This window comes from Heteronotia binoei, chromosome 2 (assembly GCF_032191835.1).
Source record: "Heteronotia binoei isolate CCM8104 ecotype False Entrance Well chromosome 2, APGP_CSIRO_Hbin_v1, whole genome shotgun sequence".
Taxonomy (NCBI): Eukaryota; Metazoa; Chordata; class Lepidosauria; order Squamata; family Gekkonidae; genus Heteronotia; species Heteronotia binoei.
The window spans coordinates 9,084,534-9,111,434 of NC_083224.1; the positions used below are offsets into that span (position 1 = coordinate 9,084,534).

Sequence of the window (26,901 nt, forward strand, 5' to 3'; positions counted from 1 at the left end):
CTCAGAGCGGCTCACAATCTTCTTTCCCTTCCTCCCCCACAACAGACGCCCTGTGAGGTGGGTGGGGCTGAGAGGGCTCTCACAGCAGCTGTCCTTTCAAGGACAACTCCTGCGAGAGGTATGGGTGAACCAAGGCCATGCCAGCAGGTGCAAGTGGAGGAGTGGGGAATCAAACCCGGTTCTCCCAGATAAGAGTCCACACACTTAACCACTACACCCAACTGGCTCTCCACTTTATGTGGCCTTTACATGGGAACCATGCGGCGGCCCGCCTGCTGACTGCCCTCCCTTTACAGGTGGGCATTCATCCGGCGCTCCGCAGTCTGCATTGGCTGCCCATTGAGTACCGGATCCGCTTCAAGGTTTTGGTTCGAACATTTAAAGCCTTACGCGGCCTGGAGCCAACATACCTGTGGGATCATCTCCTCCCATATATGCTCAGGAGGTCGTTACGTTCGGCCTCCCAACATCTATTGGCCATCCCAAGCCCAAAAGATGCCCACCTTGCCTCAACTAGGACCAGGGCTTTTCCAGTCCTGACCTGGTGGAATCAGCTCCCTACGGAGATCCGGGGCCTACCTGGCTTATTAGCCTTCCGTAAGGCCTGTAAAACGGAGCTGTTCCGCCAGGCTTCTAGTTGAGGCTGCGGGCGTCTATTTCTTGATCTGGTTGGCCGGCACTGTCGCTTGAGTTATAAATTTACTTATTCATTGATTGATTTGATTTATATCCCTCCCTCCCTGCCGAATCAGACTCAGGGCGGCTCACAATATAAACCTAGGGTTGCCAATCCCCAGGTGGGGGCAGGGGATCCCCCGGTTTGGAGACCCTCCCCCCGCTTCAGGGTCGTCAGAAAGCGGGGAGGGGGGGAAATGTCTGCTGGGAACTCTGTTATTCCATATGGAGATTTATTCCCATAGAAAATCATGGATAATCGATCTACGGGTATTGGGGCTCTGAGGGGGGCTGTTTTTTTTGGGGTAGAGGCACCAAATTTCAGTAATAGCATCTAGTGCCTCTCCCCAAATTTCCCCCAAGTTTCAAAAAGATTGACCAGGGGGTCCAAATTATGAGCCCCAAAAGAAGGTGCCCTATCCTTCATTATTTCCTATGGAAGGAAGGAATTGAAAAGGTGTTGCCCGTCCCTTTAAATGTGATGGCCAGAACTCCCTTTGGAGTTCAATTATGCTTGTCACAGCTTGATCTTGGCTCCACCCCTAATGTCTCCTGGCTCCACCCCCAAAGTCTCCTGGCTCACCCCCAAAGTCCCCAGATGTTTCTTCAATTGGACTTGGCAACCCTAATAAAACCACAATAGTTAAAAACAATACATATTATAAATACACATTCAATTAAAACAGTCGCACCATCGATAATTAAACAATTGGTGCCAATCTCCTTGATGTTATGTTTCAGTTTTCAGTGGCGACAGTATTTCCTCCGTTTCCCTACGACACAAGCTCAACGTCAGTTGAAAGCCAAAACAATACATATTATAAATTACACATTCAATTAAAAACAGTCACACAATCGATAATTAAAACAATTGGTGCCAATCTCTTTGATTTTATGTTTCAGTTTTCAGTGGCGACTATATATATATATTGGCCACTGTGTGAAACAGAGTGTTGGACTGGAGGGGCCATTGGCCTGATCCAACAGGGCTTCTCTTATGTTCTTATGTGACACAGAGTGTTGGACTGGAGGGGGCCACTGGCCTGATCAACAGGGCTTCTCTTATGTTCTTATGTGACACAGAGTGTTGGACTGGAGGGGCCACTGGCCTGATCCAACAGGGCTTCTCTTATGTTCTTATGTGACACAGACTGTTGGATGGAGGGGCCACTGGCCTGATCCAACATGGCTTCTCTTATGTTCTTATGTGACACAGAGTGTTGGACTGGAGGGGCCATTGGCCTGATCCAACATGGCTTCTCTTATGTTCTTATGTGACACAGACTGTTGGACTGGAGGGGCCACAGGCCTGATCCACAGGGCTTCTCTTATGTTCTTATGTGACACAGAGTGTTGGACTGGAGGGGCCACTGGCCTGATCCAACATGGCTTCTCTTATGTTCTTATGTGACTCAAGAGTGTTGGACTGGATGGGCCACTGGCGGATCCAACAGGGCTTCTCTTATGTTCTTATGTGACACAGAGTGTTGGACTGGAGGGGCCACTGGCCTGATCCAACATGGCTTCTCTTATGTTCTTATGTGACACAGAGTGTTGGACTGGAGGGGCCACTGGCCTGATCCAACAGGGCTTCACTTATGTTCTTATGTGACACAGAGTGTTGGACTGGAGGGGCCACTGGCCTGATCCAACAGGGCTTCTCTTATGTTCTTATGTGACTCAAGAGTGTTGGACTGGATGGGCCACTGGCCTGATCCAACATGGCTTCTCTTATGTTCTTATGTGACACAGAGTGTTGGACTGGAGGGGCCATTGGCCTGATCCAACAGGGCTTCTCTTATGTTCTTATGTGACACAGAGTGTTGGACTGGAGGGGCCATTGGCCTGATCCAACAGGGCTTCTCTTATGTTCTTATGTGACACAGACTGTTGGATTGGAGGGGCCATTGGCCTGATCCAACATGGCTTCTCTTATGTTCTTATGTGACACAGAGTGTTGGACGGATGGGCCACTGGCCTGATCCAACATGGCTTCTCTATGTTCTTATGTGACTCAAGAGTGTTGGACGGGATGGGCCACTGGCCGGATCCAACAGGGCTTCTCTTATGTTCTTATGTGACACAGAGTGTTGGACTGGATGGGCCACTGGCCTGATCCAACATGGCTTCTCTTATGTTCTTATGTGACACAGAGTGTAGGACTGGAGGGGCCACTGGCCTGATCCAACAGGGCTTCTCTTATGTGACACAGAGTGTTTGACTGGAGGGCCATTGGCCTGATCCAACAGGGCTTCTCTTCTGTTCTTATGTGACACAGAGGGTTGGACTGGATGGGCCATTGGCCTGATCCAACGTGGCTTGTCTTATGTTTTTATGTTCTTATGGCAGTTGGTTCCACCAGTAGGGGGCTGCGATCGAGAAGGCCCTCTCTCTGGTGATCTTTAGTTTGGCCTCCTTCGGCCCAGGGATTACTAATAGATTTTGAGATCCAGATCGAAGTACCCTCTGGGGAACGTGTAGGGAGAGACAGTCCCTAAGGTAGGCAGGTCCTCGGCCATACGGGGCTTTAAAGGTAATAACCAGCACCTTGTAGCGAATCCCGTACACTACTGGCAGCCAGTGCAGTTACCGTAGGCCCGGCTGTATGTGCTCCCACCTGGGGAGCCCTAATAGCAGCCCAGCTACCGTGTTCTGCACTAGCTGCCGTTTCCGGGTTCAACACAGGGGCAGCCCCAAGTAGAGGGCATTACAGTAGTCCAGCTTCGAGGTGACCGTTGCAGAGATCGCTGTTGCCAGGTCTCTGCCCTCCAGGAATAAAATGGATAATTGTCTGCCATTCTCTATGAGATATCATGATGTGAGACAGCCAGGCTGGGCGATATGCGACGATACGGTAAACGTCTCTGAGTGCTGTTGAGCTGTCTGTTTTTTTAAATGTTTTATTGTATTTTATTGTTTTATCCTATGTTGTTACTCCACCCTGAGCCCTACGGGGAATGGGTGGAATAGAAATATACTACTCCCCCCCCCCCCAAAAAAACACCCAGTAACTTGTCCGAATGGGAGGATGGTGAGAGTGTCACAAGGCAATAAATGTAGTCTGTTAAACTGCACAGTCAATCACGCTGGACATGTGTGAAACTGGGCAGACTTTGGAAGGAACTTCAGGCAAAAAGTCTCCCGCAAGGCGCAGACTCCGAGCGGCTTAGTTTTCCATTCAGACATGTTACTGTATTATTGGTTTCTCATGCAAATGCTATCCAGACTGAATGTTCTTTCAGTTTGTTAATTTCACTGTTTTGCCATTGGATTCTAACTTTGTACCACACAAACAGGACAAACCCTACGTAAATGGACACAAATCTGACATCAGGAATACAGAACTGAGAAACCTGTGGGGGAACACTTTACCTTCCAAAGCATTCAACGGGTGACCTCAAGGTAGCTGTTTTGCTGCAAAGGAACTTCAAGAACAGAACGGAGAGAGAAATTGCTGAATTACAAATTATTATGAAACTTTGAACAAACATCTCCCCGGGACTGAACAGGGATATTGGCTTTTTTATCTCATTACAGATGCTAAACCCACTCTCAGAACTTCAAGGACAGAATGGAGAGGGGAATTGCTGAATTACAAACTATTATGAAACTTGGTACAAACACCTCAGGACTGAACAGGGATATTGGCTTTTGTATCTCATTACATATGCTAAACCCACTCTCAGTGAGTATAGCTATACATCCACGGTATTCCAATGCATTTCTCTTTTATAATAGTGTATCAGAATAACGTTTTATATTGACATACTCAAATAAGGGCTATTGGCTATTTATCTCATTACATATACTTAACCCATTTTCATTTTATGTATTCTTGTTTTCTAATGGCAGACTAGAATGATGCTTATAATGTATAGATTGATGTTGACAAGTAGACTGGGTGGACTACAACTAGGAGACACGTGTCCTTTTGTGATATACCTAGATTTGCAGAAAACAGCATTCGGCAAGGAACTTTATTCCCTTTTATGGCTCTCCAGACCAAATGGCCAAGCCACACTGTTTCGCGTGACCGTGCGATCGGTTAGTTTGCCCTCTTCATCAACAAACGGCATGTATTCCAGCCGCAATCCCCGATTCCCCTCCTCTGAGGAGGTGTGCTTAGAGAGCACACGAAAGCTGACGTTCTCAATAAAACTCGGTTGGTCTTAAAGGTGCCGCTTGACTCCTGCTTGGTTCAGCTTCTTCAGACCAACACGGCTGGCCGCCTGGACCTTTGTACCGCTTTGCATTCTTACCCACTGCTCATCAGCTCTGTGTAGCTCCGCTCACTGTACCCCGTTCCCTTGCCCGATGAAGTCTGCATGCATACGAAAGCTCGCATTCGGAATAGAACTTTAAGAACATAAGAACATAAGAGAAGCCATGTTGGATCAGGCCAATGGCCCATCCAGTCCAACATTCTGTGTCACACAGCGGCCAAATATATATATATATATATATACACACACACACACACTGTGGCTAATAGCCACTGATGGACCTGTGCTCCATATTTTTATCTAACCCCTTCTTGAAGGTGGCTATGCTTGTGGCCGCCACCACCTCCTGTGGCAGTGAATTCCACATGTTAATCACCCTTTGGGTGAAGAAGTACTTCCTTTTATCCGTTTTAACCTGTCTTATTTATTTATATTATATAATAAGGGATGTAAAAGGAAGATACAAATGATCCTAAGGGACCCTTCACATCTGGGCCATTTGCTATTTGAGATCTTACCGTCAGGTAGGCGATATAGAGTGCTGAAGGCTAGGACAAACAGGTTTAAGGACAGTTTCTATCCAAGTGCTGTGGTTAGGTTAAATGCAGGGTTATGAATGACTATTTGTTTTAGACGTATTTAAATGGTTTTAATGGTTTTAGATGTATTTAAATAGTTTATGAATATGTGTGTTTGATGTGTTGGTATGTTTTGTGGAAGAGCACCTCATTTCGTTGCTCTCTTTTGTGGAGAACAATGACAATAAATTTATCTATCTATCTATCTATCTATCTATCTATCTATCTATCTATCTATCTATCTATCTATCTATCTATCTATCTATCTATCTATCTATCTTATTTATTTATTTATATTTTGATTTATACCCCGCCCTTCCCACCGAAGTGGCTCAGGGCGGCTTACAACTTATAAAACTTACATAGGTTTGGCTTAAAAACAATTACATAGCAGCAGTTAGAACAGTAGATTAAAACCAGCGGTCTGTCAGAATGCACTCTAGCTCCATCCAAATTTCTCAAGTGTCGGTTAATTGTAGGCCAGCCGGAAGAGGTCTGTCTTGCAGGCCCTTTGTTGGTCTTAAAGGTGCCACGGGACTCCTACTTTGCTCTGAGTTCCCAGGGGTTCTTGTTTTGTGAAAAAGGGAGAAACGGACTTCTTTTGCTACCTGAGAGCCAGTTTGGTAGCGTGGTGAAGTGCGCGGACTCTTATCTGGGAGAACCGGGTTTGATTCCCCCACTCCTCCACTTGCACCTGCTGGAATGGCCTTGGGTCAGCCAGAGCTAAAGCAGAGGTTGTCCTTGAAAGGGCAGCCGCTGTGAGAGCCCTCTCGGCCCCACCCACCTCACAGGGTGTCACTGTCGGGGAGGGACGGTGGCTCAGTGGTAGAGAATCTGCTTGGTAAGCAGAAGGTCCCAGGTTCAACCCCCGGCATCTCCAAAAAAGGGTCCAGGCAAATAGGTGTGAAAAACCTCAGCTTGAGACCCTGGAGAGCCGCTGCCAGTCTGAGTAGACGATACTGACTTTGATGGACCGAGGGTCTGATTCAGTATAAGGCAGCTTCATATGTCCATATATGTTGTGGGAGGAGAAGTTATGGGAGATTGTAGGCCACTCTGTCCTTGAAAGGGCAGCCGCTGTGAGAGCCCTCTCAGCCCCACCCACCTCACAGGGTGTCTGTTGTGGGAGGAGAAGTTATGGGAGATTGTAAGCTGCTCTGAGTCTCTGTCTTTGAAAGGGCAGCTGCTGTGAGAGCCCTCTCAGCCCCACCCACCTCACAGGGTGTCTGTTGTGGGAGGAGAAGTTATGGGAGATTGTAAGCCGCTCTGAGTCTCTGTCCTTGATAGGGCAGCTGCTGTGAGAGCCCTCTCAGCCCCACCCACCTCACAGGGTGTCTGTTGTAGGGGGAGAAGATATGGGAGATTGTAAGCTGCTCTGAGTCTCTGTCCTTGAAAGGGCAGCTGCTGTGAGAGCCCTCTCAGCCCCACCCACCTCCCAGGGTGTCTGTTGTGGGGGGAGAAGATTCGGGAGATTGTTAGCCGCTCTGAGTCTCTGATTCAGAGAGAAGAGTGGGATATAAATCTGCTATTCTTCTTCTTCTTCTACCTCCTCCGTTCCATGCATCATTTTGCAGCCCTCCATACAGACCCATCCAGTGAGCCTTGAACTTTCTGAACTGTGACTCCAGAGTTTCTGCCTTTCCCTTTTGCCTCTCCCTTCCACAGCCACCTGGGTGCCGTTGACACGAACAAGTCCCCAGTGAAACGACCTCGTAAACGAAACCAAACTTTCCATGTTGCTGGAGCGAAGCCAGGCCTCTCTGGAAAATTGGCCGGAATGTGTTTTTTCCTTGTGAATCGGTCCTCCCCTCTTGCACTGCCGACCGTCTTTGTGTTTCCGATTGAGTGTTTCTGGCCTTCGTCCTTCGCTTTCTCTTCTACCGTCTCTAGGGTGGCCAAGTCCAATTCAAGAAATATCTGGGGACTTTGGGGGTGGAGCCAGGAGACTTTGGGGGTGGAGCCAGGAGCAAGGCTGTGACAAGCATCATTGAACTCCAAAGGGAGTTCCAGCCATCACATTTCAAGGGACGGCACACCTTTTAAATGCCTTTCTTCAATAGGAAATAATGAAGGATAGGGGCACCTTCTTTTGGGGCTCATAGAATTGGACCCCCTGGTCCAATTTTTTTGAAACTTGGGGGGGTATTTTGAAAAGAGGCACTGGATGCTATACTGAATATTTGATGCCTCTACCTCAAAAATACCTCCCCCAGAGCCCCAGATACCTGCGGATCAATTCTCCATTATTTCCTATGGAAATTGGACTCCATACAGAATAATAGAGTTCCCAGCAGACATTTCCCTCCCCTCCCCCTGCTTTCTGATGACCCTGAAGTGGGGGGAGGGCCTCCAAACCAGGGGATCCCCTGCTCCCACCTGGGGATTGGCAACCCTAGCCGTCTCTCAGCGATCTGTGGACAGGGCTGGTGTGGAGCTGGATGCCTCTGCTTGAGGAAGTTGATGGACAGCAGCTTCAGGACGAGGGCTGCCAATCCCCAGGTGGGAGAGATACAAAGCAACGCTTCTGTGCAGGGCCTTCTTTGTGGCAGGAACTCCTTGGCATATTAGGCCACTCCCCTCTGATGTAGCTAATCCTTCTGGAGCTTGCAGTAGGCCCTGTACGAAGAGCCCTGGAAGCTCTTGGAGGATCGGCTACAGCAAGGGGGTGTGGCCTAATAGGCAAAGGAGCTCCTGCTACAAAAAAAGCTCTGCAAGTTCTGTGCATAAATTACGTCTCAGTTGTGCTTCTGAAAGCTAACACAAAAAAAGTAACTCTAACACAAAAATATAACTGGCCTTATCAAAACATATTTATAGCAAAAGAAACCTCAGCAGAAGAGCTGAACCAACGCCTAATGAGGTATATATTAATTATGTATTATTAATGTATATATTATATAATGATGTATATTGCCTCTGTGAACTTTTATATATATATATATATATAAAAGTTCACAGAGGCAATTTCCTTTTTCTTAAGTCAATTTCATAGAAGGTGCAGGTTCAGTCTTCTGTGAAGCCAACAGAATGAAGGAGGAGGAGGAGGAGGAGGAGGCGAAGAAGAAGGAGGAGGAGGAGAAGAAGGAGAAGAAAGAGAAAAAGAAGGAAGAGAAGAATGCGACGGAGAAAGAGGAGAAGAAGAAGAAAGAGGAGGATAAAGAAGGAGGAGGAGAAGAAGAAATAGAAGAAGGAGAAGGAGGAGGAGAAGAAGGAGGAGGAGAATGAGAAGGAGAAAGAGGAGAAGAAGAAGGACAAGGATGAGGAGAAAGAAAGAGGAGGAGGAGGAGGAGAAGGAGAAGAAGGAGGAGGAGAAGGAGGAGGAGAAGCAGAAGGAGGAGGAGGAGAAGGAGGAGGAGGAGAAGGAGGAGGAGGAGAAGGAGGAGAAGAAGGAGGAGGAGAAGGAGGAGGAGGAGGAGAAAGAAGGAGGAGGAAGAGGAGAAGGAGGAGGAGAAGGAGAAGAAGGAGAAGGGGGAGAAGAAGGAGGAGGAGGGGAAAGAAGGAGGAGAAGGAGGAGACGGCGAAGAAGGAGAAGGGGAAGGAGGCGAAGGTGAAGAAGGAGAAGCCAAAGGAGAAGAAGATGATATTGGATTTATATCCTGCCCTATACTCCGAATTTCAGAGTCTCAGAGCAGTCACAGTCTCCTTTACCTTCCTTCCCCACCCCCCTTAACAGACATCCTGTGAGGTAGGTGGGGCTGAGAGAGCTGTTACAGCAGCTGCCCTTTCAAGGACAACTCTGTGAGAGCTTTGGCTAACCCAAGGCCGTTCCAGCAGCTGCCAGTGGAGGAGTGGGGAATCAAATCCGGTTCTCCCAGATAAGAGACTGGGCGCTGAACCACTACACCAAAATGGCTTGACCACCTTAAGAACGCCAAGGGAAACAGGCGAATGTCAGCTGTTGAATGTAGATTCTTAGATATGCAGAAAATTTCTTTTTTTTCCTGCATAAGAGCGCAACGAGGTATCTGGAAATTCAGTACCTGTTTTTGCCTTCCAGGCTTTCTCTAAGCTCCAGTCATGACAAGGCACTTGTGACAAGCATAACTGAACTCCAAAGGGAGTTCTGGTCATCAGATTTAAAGGAACCGCACACCTTTTAAATGCCTTCCCTCCTTTGGAAATAATGAAAGATAGGGGCACCTTCTTTGGGGGCTCCTAGAATTGGACCCCCTGGTCCAATTGTTTTGAAAGTTGGAGGATATTTTGAGGAGAGGCACTAGATGCTATGCTGAAAATCTGGTGCCACTATCTCAAAAAACAGCCCCACAGTGCCCCGGATACCATCAGATCAATTCTCCATTATACCCTATGGGAATCGGTCTCCATAGGGAATAATGGAATGCCCAGCAGACATTTCCTTCCTCCCCACTGGTTTCTGAAGCCCCTGAAGCAGGGGGAGGGCCTTCAAACTGGGGGACCCCCTGCCCCCACCTGGGGATAGCCTCTGAGCCCTGTTGTTGGCCTTCCGGAGGAACTGTTTGGCCACTGTGTGAGTAAATAAAGAGGAAACACGGTTGAAAAATTGGCAAAAACAGACAACAAACTGTGTGGCACTATGCAAATCTTATAACACACACACCAAGTCAATCTCTCTTAATAAGATAATCAAAGAGTCCCTGTATTCTCAAAGCACTAGTCCTCCGTCTTCTTCTCGTGTCAATACGAATCCAAGCGGCAAGCCCCAAATCCACAGGGACCGGTTTCAATATTACACATCTTCGTCAGCTTCTGCTTCTCTGTAGCTCTCCCATTTGGAAGCGGCTTTTCGCTTTCCCGCCACTATTCAAACGTATTTTCCCAGAAGAGAATAATTATTTCTCAACCGGAACGCCAGTCCACTAATTTTTCCAACTGTCGTTTCTGCAATTTCCGAGGGACTTTACCAGTTGCAGAAGTTGCAGAAACGACCGTTGGAAAAATTAGTGGACTGGTGTTCTGGTTAAGAAAAAACTATTCTCTTCTGGGAAAAATATGTTTGAATAGTGGGGAGAAAGCGAAAAGCCGCTTCCAAACGGGAGAGCTACGGAGAAGAGGAAGCTGACGAAGACGTGTAACATCGAAACTGGTCCCTGTGGATTTTGGGCTTGCTGTTTGGATTTGTATTGACAGGAGAAGAAGACGGAGGACTAGTGCTTTGAGAATACAAGGACTTTTTGATTATCTTATTAAGCGTCACGTTCTCAGGCAGGCGGGAGTCCAAAGCCAGTCCAAGGTCAAAGTCCAGGTAGTCAAGCAGGGGCCAAGTCACCAAAGCAAAATCGCAAACCAGAATCAGAAGTCAGTGTCCCAAAGCCAAAGGGTCAGGGTGCCAAGGAATTCAAGCAGGTCAGGGTCTGGAATCAGGAAGGAGCGTGGATGCAAGCCAGAGAATAGACTTGTTGCTTCCAGGAGGTTACCTGGGTGGGAGTTATATGGGAGCCTCAATCAGCCCACTCCCTAGCAGCGACTCTGCTAGGACTCAGGGCTAAGAGATCTGAAACATCGGCATGCCTCATGTCTTCGCTCTGAAAGTTCTTTCCAGAGCCTGCTTCGAACTCGTGAGATGGGAGGGGCAGAGCTTGGAGGAGACTGAGTGTCAACAACGGCACTGGTGCCTGGAATATGGGGAGAGTGATTGATGGGCCAGCTGCTGGTCGTTTGGCTGAGGAGCTGGCTAGCAACTCTTCCAGGTCTGCTAACGCTTCCAGCTCCCCCTCGTCAGGGCTCATGACGTTAAGAGAGACTGACTTGGTGTGAATATTATAAGATTTGTATAGCGCCAAACAATTTGTTGTCTGTTTTAGCCACTGTGTGAGACAGGCTGCTGGATCGGATGGAGCGCTGGTCTGAGCCAGCAGGCCTCTTCTTATTTTCTTGTACCTCATACTGAATCAGACCCTTGGTCCATCAAGGTTAATATTGTCTACTCCCACTAGCAGCACCGCTCCATGGTTTCAGGCAGAGAAAGGTCTTTTGCATCATGTAATGCCAGATACTCTTTTCACTGGAGATGCCGGGGATTGAACCTGGGACCTTCCGCATGCCAAGCAGAGGCTCTCCAACTGAGCCACGGCCCCTCCCTGAGGCAGATTTCTCTCTTGACATTCTGTCCCGGTTGTGCATTTTGGAACGGCCATCTCTTAAATTGTTGGCAAACTTTCCGCTTTGCGTTATTTACCTTCCTGTGACCTCAGCGTTCTGAATGGAGACAGATCCCAGGACAGAGAGAAAAGACGGGTTCTTTTAAAATGTATCCTTTTAACAAAAAAGAAGGAAAAAAACACCCAACGATCTATTTTAAGGTCCCAGAAGGGGTGATTCATCACTTTGTATTTCAGGCTGAGAGCAGAGATAAAAACTCAAGGGGAGCATCGGTTTCTCCAGCTTTGGATTTTTAGCCTGAGTCATTCTGTTTCCATTGGACACAATCCACCAGAAAAGCCTGTTGCACAGACTTCGTGGACATGGTCAAGAGCTGCGGAAGAAGAAGAAGAAGAAGAAATTGGACTTATATCCCGCCCTATATTCCGAATCTCAGAGTCTCACAATCTCCTTTACCTCCCTCCCCTGCACAACAGATACCCTGTGAGGTAGGTGGGGCTGAGAGAGCTCTGACAGAAGTTGCCCTTTCAAGGACAGTTCTGTGAGAGCTATGGCTGACCCAAGGCCATTCCAGCAGCTGCAAGTGGAGGAGTGGGGAATCAAACCTGGTTCTCTCTGATAAGAGTCTGCACACTTAACCACTACACCAAATTGGCTCTCCCAGGTATCTTTGATTTCAAGACCAGGTACCTTTGGTTGCAAGGTGCTCACTCAAGAAGGGCCGTAGCTCAGAAATTCCACCTAAACATTACAAAGTCCTCATGTTTGATGGAGAACAGCTCCAGGATTTTGTATCACACACGCAATGTGAACTTTGGGACTCCCCAGACACACATCCTGTATTTAAAACTTCCCATCCTCAAACCACACCATGCTTGATGCCGTGGGCACCTTTGGAATTCTGACATGGGGGTGGGTGGGCATAGCCACAAAATGGCTGCCTCAGGAGGTGGAGCCACCCACAACATGGTTGTTGCAGAAGGCGGAGCCAACCACACAGAGGAAACCCAAATGGCAGGGGAGAAGAGGGGTAATTTTTAAAAATATTATTATAAAGTGACCGATTTTGCACTACGCTCGTTCTGGGTGGGGAGCCAGTTTGGTGTAGTGGTTAAGTGTGCGGACTCTTATCTGGGAGAACCGGGTTTGATTCCCCACTCCTCCACTTGTACCTGCTAACATGGCCTTGGGTCAGCCATAGCTCTGGCAGAGGTTGTCCTTGAAAGGGCAGCTGCTGTGAGAGCCCTCTCCAGCCCCACCCACCTCACAGGGTGTCTGTTGTGGGGGAGGAAGGGAAAGGAGATTGTGAGCCGCCCTGAGACTCTTCGGAGTGGAGGGCGGGATATAAATCCAATATCTTCATCTACCTCACAGGGTGTCTGTTGTGGGGGAGGAAGGGAAAGGAGATTGTGAGCCGCTCTGAGACTCTTCGGAGTGGAGGGTGGGATATAAATCCAATATCTTCTTCTTCTTCTTTTCGCGCAAGTTGCCCCGGAGCTGTGAGTTGGCGTGCTGCTGTTTCTCAAGAAGCCGAAACTGCTTGTCAGAGGATCCCGCTTGCTGCGGAATAGCGGCGCACCAACTCGCAGCTCCGGGGCAACTCGTGTGAAAACGGAGAGAAGTCCCGGTAGCAAAAGGGCTCTCCACTCGGAACAAGCATAGTGCAAACTTGAGATAAGCAAGGACATTTATTGAACAAGAGCAGAACTGAACACAAACAGGCAATTAGGGTTTGTAGAATCTTTCGGGATCAAGTGCCGTGTTCTACTGGAGAAAGTTTTCCTTCCAGACGTTTCTCGTTCTCAGCAATTAACACAGAACAATGGTCACATTCAACAGCCAGTTTCCTTATCACTACCCTTCCAGGAAGCCCCACCAAACAATGGGCACATCCACATACCAATTGCCCTTTCATCACACCCTTTCCAGCCTACAAATAGCAGCTCTCCAGCAGCCCTGGCCCCACTCAATGCACAGCAGCCAAGAAGGTCTGAGCACCTGCTCCGGCTGCAACGCCCCTGAGGATGTTCTCCGCAGCTGAGAACGAAACATCTGGAAGGAAAACTTTCTCCAGTAGAACACGGCACTTGAGCCCGAAAGATTCTACAAACCCTAATGATGTTACCAGCCGTGAAAACCTGAAATCTTTGACAAACAGGCAACATCGCTCCTTATATCGACTTGGCCTGAATTAAACACGCCCCCTTATGGGAGCAGCAATCCACCCTATTGGTCTCAGGAGCCTTCATTTGCATTTCCTGAGAGAAATTCCTCGCGTCCCGATTGGCTGGTTCTAAAAGAGCAGCCAATCGGAATGTAGGAGTCAGAATTCTGGAGGGCAATGAACTATGCATCAAGGTCAACTAACAGACATAACAAACCAGCATTCAAAACAACCGATACGCAACAAAGACGCTGGAATGAAAGAGAATAGAACCAGCACGGGGATGGTAGATGCCACAGAATCATTGCCAATTATTATTTTAATCGGCACAGTAAATCAGATTCCCCATAGCTTTTTTTTTTGAGCAGGAACGCACAGGAATGCAGTTGAGGCTGCCTTGGCATCAGGGGGTGTGGCCTAATATGCTGGGTTTTTTCTACAAACAAAAAGCCCTGGGATTTCCCGAGGCCAATCAGAAGCCCTGCTAGGCAAGAGCCCTGCTTGGCCACACCCACTTTCTAAAAACACATCACAGGCACCGGGAAAGACACCCGTTAGCAGGCACCCAGATGTAGGCTTGCCAATCCCCAGGTGGGGGCAGGGGATCCCCCGGTTTGGAGGCCCTCCCCCCGCTTCAGGGTCGTCAGAAAGCGGGGGGAAGGGAGGGAAATGTCTGCTGGGAACTCTATTATTCCCTAGGAAGATTTATTCCCATAGAAAATCATGGAGAATTGATCCGCAGGTATCTGGGGCTCTGGGGGGGGGGCTGTTTTTCGGGGTAGAGGCACCAAATTTTCAGTATAGCATCTAGTGCCTCTCCCCAAGATTCTATGATTCCAATTCTATGAGCCCCAAAAGAAGGTGCCCCTATCCTTCATGATTTCCTATGGAAGGAAGGAAATGAAAAGGTGTGCCGTCTCTTTAAATGTGATAGCCAGAACTCCCTTTGGAGTTCAATTATGCTTGTCACAGCCTTATTCCTGGCTCCGCCCTGATGTCTCCTGGCTCAACCCCCCAAAGTCTCCTGGCTCCACCCCCAAAGTCCCCAGATATTTCTTGAATTGGACTTGGCAACCCTACCCAGATGCCAACGGGCACGAGATTGGGGTCTCCTTCTGTAGCAGCTCCGTTGTAAAAGTCACGAGGCTTACGTGGCTACGCGTAACTTTCACAACAGAGCCAACATCTACTTTAGAAGAATTGCAGATTTATACCCTGCCCTTCTCTCTGAATCAGAGACTCAGAGCGGCTTACAATCTCCCATATCTTGTCCCCCCCCCCACAACAGACACCCTGTGAGGTGGGTGGGACTGAGAGAGCTCTTACAATAGCTGCCCTTTCAAGGACAATTCCTACAAGGGCTATGGCTGACCCAAGGCCATCCCAGTGGCTGCAAGTGGAGGAGTGGGGAATCAAACCCGGTTCTCCCAGATAAGAGAGCTATGGCCGACCCAAGGCCATTCTAGCAGCTGCAAGTGGAGGAGTGGGGAATCAAACCTGGTTCTCTGTGATAAGAGAGCTCTGGCTGACCCAAGGCCATTCCAGCAGGTGCAAGCGGAGGAGTGGAGAATCAAACCCGGCCCAGGAATTGCTAATAGATTTTGAAATCCAGATCTAAGTACCCTCTGGGGAATGTGTGGGGAAAGATGGTCCTAACTCACCCATCCTTAAAGTTAACAAAGGCTCGGCTAAGGGGGGGGCTAAATGCCAGACAGCCCTGACCCCCTATTCCTAATCCTCATAACACCTTGCCTGCCTCACCAGTTCTTCTGTTTCAGCCCCGTTCTTGCTCCTCCTTCACAATTCACCCCCTTTTCTCTGCCTCTCGTCCTGTCTCTGCAAACCTGGGTTTTGTGACCCCTGTCTCACGACTACATTCAAAAGCCCTTCATACCAAACTCTGACACATCTTTAAACTATCTCATATCAAAACCCCTTTCAGACACTGTGAGTGTCATATAGGTCTTAAGAACATGAGAAGAAGATATTGGATTTATATCCTGCCCTATTCTCTGAATCTCAGAGTCTCAGAGCAGTTACAATCGCCTTTACCTTCCCCCCCACACAACAGACACCCTGTGAGGTAGGTGGCGGGGGGCGGGGGGAGAGCTTTTTACACCCTTTCATGGACAACTTCTGTGAGAGCTCTGGCTGACCCAAGGCAATTCCAGAAGGTGCAAGTGGAGGAGTGGGGAATCAAACCCAGTTCTCCTAGATAAGAGTCCACGCACTTAACCACTATTCCAAGCTGGCTCTCCATGAAGCCATGTTGGATCAGGCCAGTGGCCCGATCTATGTGTCACACAGTGGTCAAATAACAAAACAAAACCAGGTGCCATCAGGAGGTCCATCAGTGGGGCCAGGACACCAGAAGCCCTCACCCCCCCACCACAAGCACCAAGAATACAGAGCATCACTTGCCCCAGACACAGAGTTCCAACGATAAGCTGTGGCTAATAGCCACTGATGGACCTCTGCTCCAGATGTTTATCCAAACCCCTCTTGAAGCTGATATGCCTGTAGCCGCCGCCACCTTCTGTGGCGGTGAATACTTACCCAGTTGCTTTCTGGTATCAATCATGGACGATACCACTGGTTGGTTTGTGTTTTGTTTTGTGCACACCCAGGGGAGTCGATAATGGCTGCACCAGGGTGTGTACACTTGAGGTACCACACCTCCTATTCTGTAGCACACACGGATGGTCAGATGTAATGGCCTGCACTGGTTTTAACTTTGGAACAGGTTTCTCTCCTGCAAGAGCTATGGCTGACCCAAGGCCATTCCAGCAGCTGCAAGTGGAAGAATGGGGGATCAAACCTGATTCTCCCAGATAAGAGTCCGCACACTTAAACCACTGCACCAAACTTGATGTCAGCCTCCAAGGGGGATCCCCAGAATTACAGATCACCTCTAGACTTCAAGGATCACTTAGGGCCACCAGGTCTGACTCAGGGAATATCTGGGGACTTTGGGGGTGGAGCCAGGAGCAAGGGTGTGACAAGCACAATTTAACTCCAAAGGGAGTTCTGGCTATCCCATTTAAAGAAGAAGAAGAAGAAGAAGAAGAAGAAGAAGAAGAAGAAGAAGAAGAAGAAGAAGAAGAAGAAGAAGAAGAAGAAGAAGAAGAAGAAGAAGATGATGATGATATTGGATTTATATCCCGCCCTCCACTCTGAAGAGTCTCAGAGCGGCTCACCATCTCCTTTACCTTCCTCCCCCACAACAGACACCCTGTGAGGTGCGTGGGGCTGGAGAGGGCTCTCCCAGCAGCTGCCCTTTCAAGGACAACCCCTGCCAGAGCTATGGCTGACCCAAGGCCATGCCAGCAGGTGCAAGTGGAGGAGTGGGGAATCAAACCCGGTTCTCCCAGATAAGAGACCGCACACTTAACCACTACACCAAACTGGCTCTCCAGTTCCTTTTAAATGCCTTCCCTCCATTGGAAATAACGGAGAATAGGGGCACCTTCTTTGGGGGCTCATAGAATTGGACCCCCTAGTGATATTTTAAGCCTTTTACAAGCTGAACGGGCTCTCCTGAACAGAACTTTTGAACCTCGTATTCACCCAAAGGGCTTTTTCTAAGCAGGCCTCGCTCACCTGGGGCAGTCCTTGGCCGCCCCCTACAGTCAAAAGAGCAGCAAGCCACTTGCCACCCAAAATCACATAAGAAGTGGAGAAAGGGTGGTGAGGGCTGCTGGAGGCGTGGCAAAGCTCCTGGTGTCGAGCTAGCTGCCCGCTTTCCTAATCCAGGGATTGTTATGCAGCTGCACCTCCTATTCAATGGACAAGGTAGGTGGGGAGGAGGAGGAGGGGGAACCCTCAGAAAGGTTCAGGAGCTGCACTCCTGTGAACTCCTGCTGAATTCAAGGCCTAGTTGTTATGGATAGTTATTTCTTTAGAATCATAGAGTTGGAAGGGACATCTAGGGTCATCTAGTCCAACCCCCTGCACAATGCAGGAAACTCACAAACACCTCCCCCTAAATTCACAGGATCTTCATTGCTATCAGATGGCCATCTAGCTTCTGCTTAAAAACCTCCAAGGAAGGAGAGCCCACCACCTTCCTAGGAAACCTGTTCCACTGAGGAATCGCTCTAACGGTCAGGAAGTTCTTCCTAATGTTTTTGCGTAAACCAAATTTTATTATTTTTGCAATATACTGAAAAATATACTTCTATCCAGACCCACAAATAATCAACCAATACATTACAAATTTTCCTCCCCCCCCTCCCCTCCCCTCTAATTGATGACCTCCGCCGGTATTTAAAACCGATTAAAAAACATTCTAAAGGTAAAATTCACAGTTATAGAATCTTCACTAAAAATTACCCTTATCTTAACTCAAATATGATTACCATGCTTTATCCTCTACTTAATTTTTATTCATCTAATTTACATATTAAATCAAATATCAATAATCACAGTTCTTCTTTTCTCTTTAAAAGTTCAGTTAACGTTATCAAAAACCACTAAATGTCTCTTCACTTTCCATTGCATCTCCACATCGTTTTGAAACTTCTCCCAGTCTTCTTTGAATTTCTCCAAATTACAGTCTTTTAAGATTCTAGTAAGTTTGTCCATTTCACTCCAGTTTAGTACTTTTAAGACCCAGTCCCATTTTTCAGGTATTTTGTCTTGCTTCCACATTTCTGCATGCAATGTTCTCGCAGCTGAAAGCAAATACCACAACAATGTCCTATCTTGCTTCGGAAAGCTTTCCCACCAGAAAGACATCCAGTGTTCTTTTAATATTATATCCCAAGATTTTCGAAATCTCTTGTTGAATCATAAGACAAAATTGTTTCGCCTTTTCGCAAGTCCACCACATATGGTAGAAAGAACCTTCATGTTTTTTACATTTTCAACACCTATCTGAAGCTTGATTGAGGAAGTTCTTCCTAAGGTCGTGGTAGATAACTCACTGAAAATGTCAAGACAGTGTGCGTTTCCAATAAAAAAGGCCAACGCCATGCTGGGAATTATTAAGAAGGGAATTGAAAACAAATCAGCCAGTATCATAATGCCCCTGTATAAATCGATGGTGCGGTCTCATTTGGAGTACTGTGTGCAGTTCTGGTCGCCGCACCTCAAAAAGGATATCATAGCATTGGAGAAAGTCCAGAGAAGGGCAACTAGAATGATTAAAGGGCCGGAGCACTTTCCCTATGAAGAAAGGTTGAAACGCTTGGGACTCTTTAGCTTGGAGAAACGTCGACTGCGGGGTGACATGATAGAGGTTTACAAGATAATGCATGGGATGGAGAAAGTAGAGAAAGAGGTACTTTTCTCCCTTTCTCACAATACAAGAACTCATGAGCATTCGATGAAATTGCTGAGCAGACAGGTTAAAACGGATAAAAGGAAGTACTTCTTCACCCAAAGGGTGATTAACATGTGGAAGGCTCAGCCCTTCCCAGCCAAGCCGGCGCAGCCGGAGTTCAGGCTGGGGGCCGCTTTTGCCCCCGCGGAAGAATGAGGACAGAGATTGACAGTTAAGTCAATCCGGGGCTGGAGGTGGGCGTGGCGCCAGGGCTATATAAGCCCTGGCCCCGTCCAGAACCTTCAAAAGGGGTTTAGATAAAAATATGGAGCACAGGTCCATCGTGGCTATTAGCCACAGTGTGTGTGTATATATAAAAAATTTTTGCCACTGTGTGACACAGAGTGTTGGACTGGATGGGCCGTTGGCCTGATCCAACATGGCTTCTCTTATGTTCTTACTGCAGTCTGAGCTCTCTGCTCATGACCTGAGTTCGATCCTGGCGGAAGCTGGGTTCAGGTAGCTGGCTCAAGCCTTCCATCTTTCCGAGGTCGGTCAAATAAGTACCCAGCTTGCTGGGGAGGGGGGGGGGGAGTGTAGATGACTGGGGAAGGCAATGGCAAACCACCCCGTCAAAAGTCTGCCGTGAAAACGTCACCCCAGAGTTGAAAACGACTGGCGCTTGCACAGGGGACGACCTTTTTAAGTGACTCTGAGATTCAGAGTTTTAAGGCAGGGTATAAATCCAGTTTCTTCTTTTTTTCTTCAACAAGGACAAGCATGAGCTGGGAAAGTGGAACAAAAAGCAATGAGAAATCTGGTCTGATCCCGCCCAGGCTAGCCCCAAACGTCATGTTTTTGTGGAGTTGCTACGATGCAGCCCTCGAGGCACAGCACTAGCCTACTTTGTTAAAGCCTGCTAATCCAACCCTGATTGGCTCGCTCTTTCCCCGTGCAGCTCTCCGGCGCGATGGAAATGGATTTTACTGTGGCGGGATTTTAGTGAGGAGATGTGAAAATTCATGTATGGAAATCAACCCAGACTGTTCCCTGGAAGGCCAGATGCTGAAGCTGAAGCTCCAATCCTTTGGCCCCCCAATGAGAAGGGAGCACTCCCTGGAGAAGACCCTGACACTGGGAAAGATAGAAGGCAAAAGAAGAAGGGGACGGCAAAAGAGGAGATGGCTGGACAGCGTTACTGATGTAACAAACACGAATTTGAGCAGACTTCGGAGGATGGTGGAAGACAGGAGGGCCTGGCGTGACTTGGTCCGTGGGGTCGCAAAGAGTCGGACTCGACTGTGCGACTGAACAATAAAACATCCATTTTGTTCACATTTGTTCAAAACTTTTTTGTTCACATTTGTTAGAAACTTTGGTTCTCTCCCATGATCCTCTACAGCAGGGGTGTAGAACTCATATGTTATGAAGGCTGGATGTGGCGTAAATGAGACCTTGTTGGGCCGCGCCGTGTCGAGTTGGGCGGGAGCCAGGTGTGTACTTATTTAAGATTGGGAAGTAGAGGTACAAGACCCACCGTGGCGCAGAGTGGTAAAGCTGCAGTTCTGCAGTCTGAGCTCCCTACTCATGACCTGAGTTCGATCCCAGCGGAAGCTGGTTCAGGTAGCCGGCTCCAGGTTGACTCGCCCTTCCGAGGTCGGTCAAATGAGTACCCAACTTGCTGGGGGTAAAGTGTAGATGACTGGGGAAAGCAATGGCAAACCACCCCGTAAAAAGGTCTGCTGTGAAAACGTCGTGATGCGACGTCACCCCAGAGTCAGAAATGACTGGTGCTTGCACAGGGGATACCTTTACCTTTAGCAGAGATAACAAATTATTAAAACCTTAAAACATTAGAACACATTGGTTTTAAAAATACTTGCTTTGTATTTCTCCCAAGGCATCCAGGGAACCGGGCAAAGGAAGCTCTGGCTCTTTCCTTCCTTCCCCAGGGGACCAGGAGGGGGAGGAGCCTCAGCTCCTTGGCTCAGTAGCTCTGCTGTGCGATTGAGAGAGCCTGGAAAAACAAACTCTCCCTCCCCCCCCCTTCTCCCCAAGGGAGGAGTCTCAGCCAATGGAGAAAATAAAGGTTTTGCTCTGTAGCTCCTGTGTGATTGAGCAAGGCTGGCAAAGCAAGCTGTGCTGCAGAAGGAAGCAAGAGAGAGGGAGAAGGAAGCAGATGACACCCAGCCCTCTGGGGGCCTGATTTGGCCCCTGGGCTACATGTGCTCTACAGCACAGCTGCACTGTCTCTATGCCAGTGCCCCATGTCCTAGAAAATAATTTATATTTTCAGCATCTGTGGTACTAGCTTCAAAGGCTGAACATCAGATTAGGAATTTGTGGCGTAGTATTTGTCTATGAGCTTCTTGACCCACCGGTACAGATAATATACTCGAAGAAATGCCCGCATAGTCTGTCCGTCCCAGTATTCTTTTGACTAAGTCAGAGGTCATGCCTTACGGTCTGATAGGGGATGGGTTGATATCAGATACGTCCGATGTTAATCACAGACCTGTCTGACAATTAAGAAGATATTGGATTTCTATCCCGCCCTCCACTCCGAAGAGTCTCAGAGCGGCTCACAATCTCCTATATCTTCTCCCTCCACAACAGACACCCTGTGAGGTAGAAGAAGATATTGGATTTCAATCCCGCCCTCCACTCCAAAGAGTCTCAGAGCGGCTCACAATCTCCTTTACCTTCCTCCCCCACAACAGACACCCTGTGAGGTAGATGATATTGGATTTATATCCCGCCCTCCACTCCGAAGAGTCTCAGAGCAGCTCACAATCTCCTTTCCCTTCCTCCCCCACAACAGACACCCTGTGAGGTAGATGAAGATATTGGATTTATATCCCACCCTCCACTCCGAAGAGTCTCAGAGCGGCTCACAATCTCCTTTACCTTTCTCCCCCACAACAGACACCCTGTGAGGAAGATGAAGATATTGGATTTATATCCCGCCCTCCTCTCCGAAGAGTCTCAGAGCGGCTCACAATCTCCTTTCCCTTCCTCCCCCACAACAGGCACCCTGTGAGGTGGGTGGGGCTGGAGAGGGCTCTCACAGCAGCTGCCCTTTCAAGGACAACCTCTGCCAGAGCTATGGCTGACCCAAGGCCATGCTAGCAGGTGCAAGTGGAGGAGTGGGGAATCAAACCCAGTTCTCCCAGATAAGAGTCCGCACACTTAACCACTACACCAAACTGGCTCTCCACACCAAGCTGGCTTGCTTTGCCGGGCTCTCTCAATCGCACAGCAGAGCTACTGAGCCAAGCCTCTCTTCCTTCTCTTGGCTGAGGCTCCTCCCCCTCCTGGTCCCCTGGGGAAGGAAGGAAAGAGCCAGAGCTTCCTTTCCCCAGTTCCCTGGATCCCATAGGAGAGATACAAAGAAAGATCAACGAGTGCTGTTTTAATCCTATTTTAAATTTTATTTGTCTGCGTCCTTTATAAAGTTTATATCTCCACTACCTGGCATTACATTTTATGAAACACATGGCCCGGCCCAGCAAGGTCTCATTTAAGTCAGATCTGGCCCTCATTACAAATGAGTTCGAAATCAGCAATAAATCAGCCAGTATCATAATAGCCCTGTATAAATTGATGGTGCGGTCTCATTTGAATACTGTGTGCAATTCTGGTCACCGGACCTCAAAAAGGATATTATAGCATTGGAAAAAGGGCAGAAAAGGGCAACTAGAATGATTCAAGGGTTGGAACAGTTTCCCTATGAAGAAAGGTTAAACCGCTTGGGGCTCTTTAGTTTGGAGAAACGTCAACTGTGGGGTGACATGAGAGAGGTTTACAAGATTATGCATGGGATGGAGAAGGTAGAGAAAGAAGTACTTTTCTCCCTTTCTCATAATACAAGAACTCGTGGGCACTCGATGAAATTGCTGAGCAGTTGGGTTAGAACGGATAAAAGGAGGTACTTCTTCACCCAAAGGGTGATTAACATGGGCAATTCACTGCCACAGGAGGTGGTGGCAGCCACAAGCATAGCCACCTTCAAGAGGGATTGGATAAAAATATGGAGCAGAGGTCCATCAGTGGCTATTAGCCACAGTGTGTGGCTAATATGTGTGTGTGTGTGTGTGTGTCTGTGTGTATATGTATGTGTGTGTGTGTGTGTGTATGTATGTACACACACAAACATATATTGGCCACTGTGTGACACAGAGTGTTGGACTGGAGGGGCCATTGGCCTGATCCAACATGGCTTCTCTTATGTTCTTATGTGACACAGAGTGTTGGACTGGAGGGGCCATTGGCCTGATCCAACAGGGCTTCTCTCATGTTGTTATGTGACACAGAGTGTCGGACTGGAGGGGCCACTGGCCTGATCCAACAGGGCTTCTCTTATGTTCTTATGTGACACAGAGTGTTGGACTGGAGGGGCCATTGGCCTGATCCAACAGGGCTTCTCTTATGTTCTTCTGTGACACAGAGTGTTGGACTGGAGGGGCCATTGGCCTGATCAAACATGGATTCTCTTATGTTCTTATGTGACAGAGAGTGTTGGACTGGAGGGGCCATTGGCCTGATCCAACATGGCCTCTCTTATGTTCTTATGTGACACAGAGTATTGGACTGGATGGGCCATTGGCCTGATCCAACATGGCTTCTCTTATGTTCTTATGTGACACAGAGTGTTGGACTGGAGGGGCCACTGGCCTGATCCAACAGGGCTTCTCTTCTGTTCTTCTGTGACACAGAGTGTTGGACTGGAGGGGCCATTGGCCTGATCCAACATGGCTTCTCTTATGTTCTTATGAGACACAGTGTTGGACTGGAGGGGCCACTGGCCTGATCCAACAGGGCTTCTCTTATGTTCTTATGAGACCCCTGCCCTAACACTTACGGCAAGCAGACCGACGCAAGCCCTGCTGAACTGTGGATTTGGCCACAGTCGAACAATTCCTCTCCTGCCTCTATTTCCCCTTTTTGTTAATGGCAGGCTGCTCCCCTCAAACGCACACACAAAAAGTTATTTTAGGAACAGCCTTCCTAAGATCCAAACAGCTCCCATCGCAGTCCACCAGGATGTTGCTCAACTCACGTTCATTTCCATGACGCTCGTACAAGAGAACGGCTCTGGGGAGTCCCCTCTATCGCTGGGTTCCTGTCAGTCACTGGCTTCAGTGCAAAAAAGTGGGGAGCTTGAAGGAAACGCAAACTAAATCAGTTGCACGGCTGAAAACTTGAACGTGTGTGATTTGTTTGAGACAGTTTGGTGTAGTGGTGAAGTGTGCGGACTCTTATCTGGGAGAAGCGGGTTCAATTCCCCACTCCTCCATTTGCAGCTGCTGGAATGGCCTTGTGTCAGCCATAGCTCTGGCACAGCTGTCCTTGAAAGGGCAGTTTCTGTCAGAGCTCTCTCAGCCCCATCTACCCCACAGGGTGTCTGTTGTGGGGGAGGAAGGGAAAGGAGATTGTGAGCCACTCTGAGTCTCTGATTCAGAGAGAAGGGTGGGGTATAAATCCGCAGTCTTCTTCTCCTTCTTTGTCTTAAAGTGCTGGCTAGTCCCAGTTGAATTATGGCAAACCAGTAGAATCTGAAAGGCAACAGATGTTCAAAGGTGGTTTGCCTGCCTGCCTGCCTTTGCAGAGCAACCCTGGATTTTTTGGGCGGTCTCCCATCCAAGTACCAAGCAGAGCCAACCTTGTTTAGATGGACAGCTGATAAAAACGGGCTAGCCTGGGACATCCAGGTCAGAGTAGATGAACAGAGGTGGTTTGCCTGTCTCTCCATAGAGACCCTGGAGGACTCTGGCCCCTGTGTGACACACAATATTGGACTAGATGGACCAGTGGTCTGATCCAGATGCAGTCTTCTTATGAAGGTCTTGGCCTTATGCCTGTCGTTAGTTGTCCAGAGGAACTGGCTGGCCCCTGTGTGAGACAGGAGGCTGGACCAGATGGACCCTCACTGGTCTGATCCAGCACGGCTCTTCTGATGTTCTTATGAAGGCCTCGGCTTCTCTGCCCTGTTGCTGGCCCTCCAGAGGAACTAGTTGGCCACTGTGTGAGACAGGAGGCTGGACTAGATGGACCCTCCCTGGTCTGATCCAGCAGGGCTCTTCTGATGTTCTTCTGAAGGCCTCGGCCTCTCTGCCCTGTTGCTGGCCCTCCAGAGGAACTAGTTGGCCACTGTGTGAGACAGGAGGCTGAACTAGATGGACCCTCCCTGGTCTGATCCAGCAGGGCTCTTCTGATGTTCTTAAGAAGGCCTCAGCCTCTCTGCCCTGTTGTTGGCCCTCCAGAGGAACTGGTTGGCCACTGTGTGAGATAGGAGGCTGGACTAGATGGACACTCCCTGGTCTGATCCAGCAGGGCTCTTCTGATGTTCTTATGAAGGCCTCGGCCTCTCTGCCCTGTTGTTGGCCCTCCAGAGCAACTTGTTAGCCCCAGTGTGACAGTGGAGGACTCTAATCTGAAGCACCGGGTTTGATTCCCCCTTCCTTGTCCACATGTGGCCAGCTGGGTGACCTTCAGTTTGACGGCGTAATTATTGAGGAACCCTGTTCTGCATTCTCTAACCACAGCGTTAAGCTTCTCATTTCAGTGTGAACATCGGGGCTCTTTCATTAATGCAGCCTACCCCATCTTCGTTTTAAAACCGGAGAAAGAATTGAAACGTCATCAAAATCTAGAGAGACGTCTTTTGAAAAAAGCGGCCGCGTTGAAGCCATACTCCTCAGGGGAGCCCACCTTGTGAATTCCAGTTGGACTATTTCCATGTTTGGACTTATATCTATTCATTTGGGGATGGGGTTTTCTTTGGGGTTTTCTGTGACTTTAAAAGGCCCTAGCACCGCCGGCCTCTCTCATTATTGTATGGTCTATTATGTGTTGTACACAATCCTTATAATATATTTTTGCAAACTGAAAGACAGCGTAATACTTGGTGGCTTTGATCAGTTGACTAATTACACCAAGTGCCCTTCAAGCAGCTTCACGTAGGGTTGCCAATCCCCAGGTGGGGGCAGGGGATCCCCCAGTTTGGAAGCCCTCCTCCTGCTTCAGGGTCATCAGGAAGGAGGGGGAGGGGAGGAAAATATCTGCTAGGAACTCGGTTATTCCCTACAGAGACTTATTTCCATAGAACAGGGATGGCCTATGTTAGCTCTCCAGATGTTTTTGCCTACAACTCCCATCAGCCCCAGCCATTGGCCATGCTGGTTGGGGCTGATGGGAGTTGTAGGCGAAACATCTGGAGAGCTACCGCTGGCCACCCCTGCCATAGAAAATAATGGATAATTGATCTGCGGGTATCTGGGGCTCTGGAAGGAGGCTGTTTTGAGGTAGAGGCATCAAATTTTCAGGGTAAGATCCAGTGCCTCTCCCCAAAATACCTCCCAAGTTTCAAAAAGATTGGCCCAGGGGATCCAATGTTATGAGCCCCAAAAGAAGGTGTCCCTATCCTTCATTATTTCTTATAGAAGGAAGGCATTTAAAAGGTGTGTGGTGCCTTTAAATGTGATGGCCACAACTCCCTTTGGAGTTCAATGACTCTTGTCACACCCTTGCTCCTGGCTCCACCCCAAAGTCTCCTGGCTCCACCCCCAAAGTCCCAAGATATTTCTAGAATTGGACTTGGCAACCTTAGCTCCACGCCTGACTGGCGAGGCCCAGCCCCTTCGCACGAGCCTGAGCAGCCCAGAAAACTAGGGTTCCAAGTCCAATTCATGAAATATCTGGGGACTTTGGGGGGGGGGGAGCCAAAAGACTTTGGGGGTGGAGCCAGGAGACATCGGGGTGGAGCCAGGAGCAAGGGTGGGACAAGCATCATTGAACTCCAAAGGGAGTTCTGGCCATCACATTTCAAGGGACGGCACACCTTTTAAATGCCTTCCTTCCATAGGAAATAATGAAGGATAGGGGTACCTTCTTTTGGGGCTCATAGAATTGGACCCC

The 26,901-nt window shown here is 48.6% G+C and overlaps 1 protein-coding gene across 1 annotated transcript in view; it reads right to left on the reverse strand.

The window, feature by feature from the left end:
• The window catches only part of LOC132590677 (GTP-binding protein GEM-like), a 31,334-nt gene extending 7,279 nt beyond the window's left edge, over positions 1-24,055 (reverse strand). Inside the window, 1 exon segment of the mRNA XM_060263647.1 lies at positions 24,044-24,055. Coding sequence (XP_060119630.1) covers positions 24,044-24,055 — 12 coding nt within the window.
• Positions 24,056-26,901: the final 2,846 nt, after the last annotated feature.